The following is an 8,714-nucleotide window of genomic DNA, read 5'->3' as shown; positions in this document are numbered from 1 at the left end:
CTTCTTCTTCTTCTTCTTCTTCTTCTTCTTCTTCTTCTTCTTCTTCTTCTTCTTCTTCTTCTTCTTCTTCTTCTTCTTCTTCTTCTTCTTTCCAACACAGGTCTTACTGTCTAGCCAACTGGCCTAAAACATAAGATCCTCCTTCTTCAGCCTCTTCAGTGTTGGGAATGTATATGCACACAGTAGAGCCTTCGATGTTGAAACATGAAGCTTTCTCTCAGGAGAGACTCTTGTTTCTCTGTTAAGGATGCAGGAATCAGGATTGATGGGGGAGGCTCTTACTTTTCTCATTTTCCCCATAATAGGCATGTTCCTTGGAACCTCCATGAGCCAGCAGTTGGCCAGTTTCGTTTCACTGAAAACACGGACCTCATGTAGGTGTTTACCCTTTAATTTCTTGATTCTGAGATTCAGATGGGCAAGTTCCTGGTGGGTTGGAAGATGGAATGGGGTATATAGCTCTACTTTTTGGTTATTGTTGTTGTTTTTTGCTTGTTTTTTTTTTTTTTTTTAGCTTTAAGCATTTTAATCCATAGTAAATACTTTCCATTACATTTTAATATATTTTTTGAGGCTACAAGCATCTCTACGTGTGCATATGTCCATATCTGAAGGTTGGATTCAAGTCATGAAGACTGGCAGCAGGCACCTCAATCTACTGATCTGTGCCGGCAGACTGTAATAATACCGTTTTGCTGTCATACTTGCTATAATGCTTAATAATTTTATCATGGCTGATTTTGTCTCTATCATTTGGAGTTGCATACTAAAACGTGTTGTTAATGTTTTGAGGCAGGGTCTCACCATGTACACTCTACCTGGCTTGGGATTCTCTATGTGGGGTCAGGCTGGCTGCAAACTCACAGAGGTCTGCTTGCTTTTGCTTCCTGAGTGCTGGAATTAAAGGTGTGAGCCACTAAGCCCTAGCCTCTAATTCTGCATTAGTAAGCCAGCCAGTTTCTACCTGGCTTGAAGCCTCCTTGAGCCGTCAGTCTATGGCTTGCACAGCCTGCTCTTATAGTATGGCTTAGATCTTGTTTTACCTAGCATTTGGCAGTGTGAGTCCAGCAAAAAGAACCTGCTCTCTCAGTTATAATAGCAGATTCTGAGCTGTGGGTTGTAGTTTCTGTCTTCAAACTTTTCTATTATCTTCTAAGTCACCGTCCCTTTGGATACTGAGCTCATAAGGGTAATAGAATAGAAGACAGAGAACTTGAGAGCTAGCAAGCAGTGCTCTGCTTTGGGTGTGACGTCACTGTGACTGCTTTCATTCCAGAGCCTTTATCACCATGGCTTCAGAGACTGGACTCTGGGTCATTCTGTGTCCGGGCCCCTACATTGGCAGTGACTTAGACCTTGGAGGCTTGCCCAGGTGAGTTGTGGTCCGAGGGTCCCTGGCTGGGAAGCACATCCGCAGGGCTTTATTTCTGTACACATTTAAAAAGGTCTACGCTATGTTGTTCATTGATGGCAGGCGGTGGGGGTTGGGGGATGGTTGTTGAGTCTGGCTGTTTTCTCTTAGTTAATACTTTCAAAATTTATACATGCTCTTGCAGGACCATCTGTCAGCGTGGTTTTCCTTTTCCTAGCTGAGTATTTTCCAGTAGAGCCAGACTCTTCATCTCTCGTGCACACAAACGAAAGCACTTCTAAACAGCGTTATAACCGCCTCACTCCAGACTAGAGATTCCTAACCCTTTCCTGTAAAACACCAGCTAGTAACCCAAGATGAGGTGGGAGGAGTGTCACAAATTTGGGGCTATCTTAGGCTACACAATGAGTACTAGATTAGTAGTGCTACAAAGCAAGATTCTGATATAAAGTCCAGATAACAAATATTCTAGGCTTTATGAGACTCTGTAATTGGCCTGAAAACCTCAGTGAAAATAGGTGAATGATTGGGTACAGTTGTGCAACCAAACTCTTTAGTTAAGCACAGTCTAACTTGGCTTTTAGGCTGTAATTTGCTGAACTTGGTCTTGGATCATAGTTACAAAACTGTCCCCAGCTCCCCTCACCCCTCCCCCATCTTGGGGTGTTGAGGTGGTTTTAATTGGCATAGACTTTTCCTTCTTGAAGCAGGGGCCACACCCTCATGTCACACTGTTCTGTGTGTAAATGTGGGCTTTGTTGTAGATTCCTTCTTGGAATGTTTATTATCATTGTTTCCCATCCTGAGTGTGAGTCACTTTTCTAAATTATAGCTGGTTACTCATGGATCCAAAAATGAAGCTGCGGACCACTTACAAGGGATTTACTAAAGCAATGAATCGGTATTTCGACAATCTGATTCCCAAGATAGCAAAATTCCAGGTAAAACCCAGTCCTCATCTCTACAGGTAAGGGAATCAGCTGACAGATACATTTCCTGGATAGTGTTTGTGGCTTTCTGCACTCCAAGAAGCAGGGAGCATATGTGGGTAGTGTGTATTAGCACCCGGGAGTTCCAGTTTCTTGTCTAAGAAAGCTTCTGGTGCTAAGCATTACTTGTCATGATGGTGAATGCTATAGAAGTGAGAGGATCCAGTCTGGGCTACATTTTGAGATCTTAGATTCAATTAGTCTCCTTTTGTCTTTTCCACCAACTGTTCCTCTCGAATCTGCCCTCCCTCCCACTATCAAGACACTTGGAAGAATGTTCTGTGTATCTTTTCTTTGAGTTGCTGGTTATTAGCTTCTGCTTAAGATGACCAAAAATTAGAGTGAAAGAGCATTCTAAGTTCTCGAGGCAGCTATATGCCGGTGTACCACAAACATTGCTTTAGGGGAGCCTGTGGAGAGGTCATAGCCTCTTAATTCAGGAGCCTAAAATGGAGTCATTAGAATAATAGTGGTTTAGATGATGGTTTTGTGTGTGTGTGTGTGTGTGTGTGTGTGTGTGTGAAAACTTATGTTTTCAGTTGAAACAGTTTGAATTTTTAAAATTACATTTATCAATCAATCAATCAATCAATCATGTGATATGGAACTCAGGTCATCAGGCTTTGTGGTAAATTCTCTTCTCTGAAGAGCCATCTTACTGGGCCCAGTTTGATATTTTTAGTATTTATTTTTATCTTATGTCCATTCATGTTTTGCACACACACACACACACACACACACACACACACACACACACACACACACACATACATACACACACATACTTAGTGACCAAGGAACCAGGAAAGGGTGTCAGGTCCCCTAGAATTGGAGTAACAAATAGTTGCGAGCTATCATGGGTTTCGAGAACTGAACCCAGGTCCTCAGGAAGAGCAGCCAGTGCTCTTAACCTCTGAGCCACCTCTTTATCTCCCCCAACAATATTTTCGACCTAGGTTGGCTTTAGTCGGGACAGAACAGCATGTTAGATTGATGGCCATCTATAGTAGGTAGAAAATGAGTACAGAGAAACAAATGTTTAATGACATCTATGAGGCATCAAGCTTTGCACTAGGAAATCAGAACTTTTATCCTCACAGTGATCGTTTCTTTTAGATTTGCATATATTGAATGGAGGCAATGCCCAAATTTGCATATGTCTATGCAAATGCTAGATGAATGCTTCATATGGTTGAACTTCTTGAAAATAGACTCTAATTACTCAGGCAAGCTATTAAAATCCATAAGAGACCCAAATAACACACACCAGGAAAACGTGGGCATGCTATGGACAGTACAGGACCAGAACCTCAGATTAGGAGTGTAGCACAGTTGGTAGAATGCTTGCCCACCACAGAAGCCCAGGGTTCAGTCCTCAGCTCGTCATAACCCAGTGTAGTCTTCTGGCCCCTTTGCCTCAGATCATCTCTGGTCCTGATAACTTCTGAATCCTTCTTGGCTTCTGCTGTATTCTTCCTTGGAGAGGTAAGAAACGAAGAGAAAAAGCTGGATTTGAAAGTCTTCCAGTGTTCATTAGCTAGGGCCATTAAGTTTAAAAATTTAAAACACACCTATAGTCTGTGTCCTTTATCCTCTCCTGCCACATAACTTAGGGATCAAATGCTTTCTGCTTGCTTGGTATCTTCCTGTTTCAATTCTCTCTAAAGCTTTCTGCAGTCACAGTGGTCACATTTGGGTGTGCAAATTCTTGTGATATAGGTTTAGACAATCCTGGGTGCCCCCACATTGCTACCTACATCATGGCCATGGAGTTGGAGCCATTATAGTCTGTATCCCTCTTCATGCCAGGACAGGCACCTGAGGTTGTTCCAGATGTTCCTGAAGGAAGTTAGAAGAAATGTTCCATAAGTTTGGTTATGCAGATGGTAACTAGAGGGGCTGGTGGTCCAGCCAGTTAATTTTAACATAGCTCCTTAAGGCATTTAAATGACAATGAGAAGGAGGGAGATGCTGAAGGCAGGGATGCCTCTAAGTGCAAAGATCTGAGCAGTGGGAATGGTGACTACTGGAATTTTCGACCTCATGTTCAACACACTAAATCATGAGGAAATGGTAGTTAATTAGGGGTGTTGTTAAAGGAACTGTTTTGGAAGCATTTGAATTTTCACATAGAGCCACTGACATTGAGCAAGAGAAATGGCCAGGACCATGGTTCACTCTGGATTAAGTGTGCTTTTTTATTTTGTTTGTTATGTTTTTTTAAAGATTTAGTTATTTTCATGCACATTGGTGTTCTGCCTACATGTCTGTGGGAAGGTGCCAGATCTTTTGGAAATGGAGTTACAGACAGTTGTGAGCTGCCCTGTGGGTGCTGGGAATTGAACTTGGGTCCTCTGGAAGAGCAGCCAGTGCTCTTAACAGCTGAGCCATCTCTTCATCCTGAGTGTGCCCAGTATCTCACTCTCACGTTCTCATCTCCTTGACCCTCAGTATAAAAAAGGAGGCCCTATCATTGCTGTGCAAGTCGAGAATGAATATGGTTCCTACTATATGGATAAGAAATACATGGCGTATGTGAAAACGGTAAGTGCTCTTTCAGTTCTTCCCTGCTTCTTGTACTTTGTGATGCTGTGAAGAAAATGTGTCCTGAATGTACTATATGAACTTGCCTGCAACTGTGAGGTATGAAGATGAATAGGGTCCACTTTTATCATTGATTTTTGGTTATGTTCTAGACAGTGGCCTAGGAATATCAGTTTGCTCTAATATAAGGCAGAAATACACCCTAGACAGTTCTACTTTCTATGACTAGCTCAGCTTTCTTTTGGTTGAAGAACTTTTACATTTTCTTTACTTGAAAAACACATGGTAATACATTTACTATGTGTTCTTTCTTTCTTTTACTTTCAGATATAGCCATCTATACAGGATACTCACAAGTAGCATATGATGCACACAATCAGATCTGTTGTTGAGCTGGGATTGGTGAAGTTAGAGGGGACCACAGTTCAAGATCACCCTCAGCTTTATAGTAAGTTTGAGGTTAGCCTGAATGATAAGAGACCCTGTCTTAAAAAACTACTCGCTTAGTTTTTTTTTTCTGTTGCTGTGATAAAATATTCTGACAATAGGAATTTAAGGGAGAAAGGGCTTATTTTCTTGGCTTGAAATTCAAGACACAGTCTATCATGTTGGTGAATTCACTGCAGTAGGGACTTGAAACAGTGGTTCACATCCCACCTACATCCTGGAGGCAGCAGAAGACAAATGTTGCATGTTAGTGCTTAGCTTGTGTTCTGCATTTTATGTAGCCCAGGAGTCCTAATCAAAGGAATGGTCCTGTTCATAGTTCAGACAGAAATTCCTACTTCAGCTAATGTAATGGAGATAATCTTCCATAGGCCTATCGGTGATTTTAAATCCTGTCAGATTGTTGGTTAACCTTCACCATTACAACCACCATGGCCAAGGGCTTGCTTTTGTAGATGAGAATTTGGTTTGTTCTCACTCATTGGTGATACACTTGCACTCGATCTATTACACTGTTTTATATTTTTTATTTGCCCCATTTCCTGTTCCACGGTCCCTTTGCCTCCTACTCTCAGAGTGACCCGGAAGGTTTGATCCTTCTGCCTCCTCCTCCCAAGTGATAGGATTATAGGTGAGTATCACTTTATGTGTTGTTGAGGCTCTGACTCAAGTCTTCATTTATAATACATAAGCACTCAACCAACAGAGCCATTTACTCATAAAATACAAATTATGAAATATTTTACATTTTAAAAACTAACATGTATACTTGTGCATCTGTATGTCAGGGTGTATGTTCCACTGTGTATATGTGGTGGTCAGAGTACAATTCAGGGGGTCACTTCTCTTCTTCTACCATGTAGGTCTCAGGAATTGAATTCAAGTGACCAGGCTGGTCAGCATGTGTTGTTGCCTACCCAGCTATCTCTTGGCAATAGTGTGCCAGTTGCTGGATATTTTTACCATCCCATTTCCCAGAATCACCTGCTGTCTCAGTAGAAAACAGTACTGAATACCAGTCCTCCTACTTGCATGAACTTCAGCTTGTTAAATTTGGTTTCTGCCTAGGTTCTCCAAATGAGTCTTTAGGAAATATTTTGTCTAACTCTGTGGTTGTGTTAGAAATGTCAGTGGGAATAAAAGCAGCCCATTGTCTACAGAAGTAGAATTTGTTTCTGTCTGATCTGATATGGCCACCACTTTTCATTCTCAAGCCTTCTGGATGTCTGTGTTATATGGTCACCTTATGATAAGCCACATGGCCCATTGGACTGGGATAAGACACTAAATCCTTATCAGACCAATGGGGACCAGAGTACAGTGGCACAGAGTGACAAGGGACATTCTGGACACTCTTACTTTTCTGACTTTTCTGCTCCTTTGGTTTTTGTAGTTGCCTTATAGAAAAACCATTTTCTGATACCAACAGAGGACTCAAGGGTGCATTCTAAGAATTTGGGTCCAAAAAGACACAACAGGCCACACATTTGACTTGTCTTAGAACCTACAGCCACCACCTTAGTCACCACCTTAAATAAATAAGTCTCCTAGTCTTTTGTCTGTCTTGATTGAGAGTATCCCTGGAGTGTTTGTAGTTAAAATAGGGCCTTTATTTTTGATTCTGGGGGGTTTGAGGTGGAGTTTCTTTGTGTAGGTAGCCCTGGCTGTCCTGGAACTAGCTCTGCAGACCAGGCCGTACTTGAACTCACAGAGATCCTCCTGCCTCTGCTTCCTGAGTGCTGGAATTAAAGGCATGTGCTACCACTGCCAGGCTCAAGTAGAAACATTTAAGGTTCATGCAAGGGACAGTGCTACGATAGGTGGATTAATCTAGCCTTTCCCCCGACCAAAGAAACTACTGAAAAATCATGGGAAAAAATTCAGAGACAAACACTTAGAATAAACACTAGTTTCTGCTCTTTGGCTTGGAGAAACCCCAGGAGGTGCTTTGGGGACAGCAATAGGTGATTCAGCTGCCCTTCAGCCTCTCCCTTGAGGTTTGGGATTTGAATTGCTGTTGAGGAGTTTGACTGAAGCAGGACTCATATTTTTGTTTTAACTTTTTAACTTAAAAGTAGTTGCATGGGAATGTCATAGTCAGGGTTTCTATTGGTGCCACAAAACACCAGGACCAAAAAGATAGTTGGGAAAGAAAGGGTTTATCTGGCTTATACTCCCAGATCATAGTCCACCATTGGAGGAAGTCAGGACGGGAACTCAAACAGAGGCAGGATCTGATGCAGAAGCCACGGAGGGCTGCTGCTTACCCTGACTCGCTCAGCCTGCTTTCTTATAGAATCCAGAACTACTTACCCAGGGATGGCACCACGTACAATGGGCTAGCCCCACCCCCTATCGATCGATGATTGAGGATATGCCTTACACCTGGATCTCACACCTGGATCTCATGGAGGCATTTCCTCAACTGAGGCTCTTTCGTCTCTGATGACTCTAGCTTGTGTCAAGTTGACACCTAAAACCAGCCACTCTAAGGCATCAAGCCTTCCTCTCCATCTTTCAACTTCACTGTGGCATTTTCAGTGGCATAGTTTGTTTTTTTACTCTACTGCCAGGAAGAAGAAATCCCCTGGGACTAGGAGCAATCAATCTATTTCCCTTACTGAATTTCTCCTTAGGCTTTGGTGTCAAGAGGGATTGATGAGCTGCTCATGACTGCAGATGATGGTGCGAGTCTAAGAAAGGGCCACTTGGAAAACGGTACGGTTTGGGTTGCATATATTTCTACACTGGCCAAGTTGAAAAGGCACAGGTCCATCTGATGCTTCACCTTTCCACTTCCTGGTGGTGAGGACTTGTGTGAAAAACTGAGTTAGGAAGTAGGACCCAGTCTTGCTGCACAGCTGCTATTATGACCAGAGAGCTACTCTGTTCTTTCAGACTTTTAGTGGCCTGACCCTGGGTCCAACTGTGGCCCAAGAAAAAGTTATCTCCAGCACTGACACGTGACCATGATTGGACAAAGAATGGAGGTGTTTCAGAGTAATCTTATCTTAGGCCAAGCCCTGGTATTTTTCTGAACAAATGAGTCCAGAAAATAAAAGTGGGACTGGGAATAGGATGTCAGAAGGCAAATTTCTCACGAGTGGAGCATTTGCTTGGTATGTGCCCATGGGTCTAACCTCAGGTACACAAAGAAGAAAAATTGAGTGTATAGAGACCAAGACTGAGAAACATAATTTCTACATTCATTTCTCTAAGCAATTTGGTCAGCTCCATTCTCTCCCAATGTTCTTGTCCCTGGTCTTATTGGGGGCCCTTTCTGTTATAGTAGGAAGTCAGTGTTAGTGTTCTGAATTAGAAGTCAAGCATGAATGAGGTCTGAGGTTTGAGCCCCACAACCA

At 42.5% G+C, this 8,714-nt stretch overlaps 1 protein-coding gene across 1 annotated transcript in view; it reads left to right on the top strand.

Annotated features, from left to right (window-relative positions):
- LOC110327660 (beta-galactosidase-1-like protein 2) overlaps positions 1 to 8,714 on the top strand; it is a 29,828-nt gene that overhangs the window by 6,971 nt on the left and 14,143 nt on the right. Inside the window, exons 3-7 of the mRNA XM_021206781.1 lie at positions 306 to 374; positions 1,277 to 1,372; positions 2,205 to 2,313; positions 4,813 to 4,905; positions 7,989 to 8,070. Coding sequence (XP_021062440.1) covers positions 306 to 374; positions 1,277 to 1,372; positions 2,205 to 2,313; positions 4,813 to 4,905; positions 7,989 to 8,070 — 449 coding nt within the window. The remainder of the gene's footprint in view (positions 1 to 305; positions 375 to 1,276; positions 1,373 to 2,204; positions 2,314 to 4,812; positions 4,906 to 7,988; positions 8,071 to 8,714) is intronic.

This window comes from Mus pahari, chromosome 10 (assembly GCF_900095145.1).
Source record: "Mus pahari chromosome 10, PAHARI_EIJ_v1.1, whole genome shotgun sequence".
NCBI lineage: Eukaryota > Metazoa > Chordata > Mammalia > Rodentia > Muridae > Mus > Mus pahari.
Note: the sequence above shows the minus strand (reverse complement) of the source record. Positions and strands in the feature narration are given on the sequence as shown.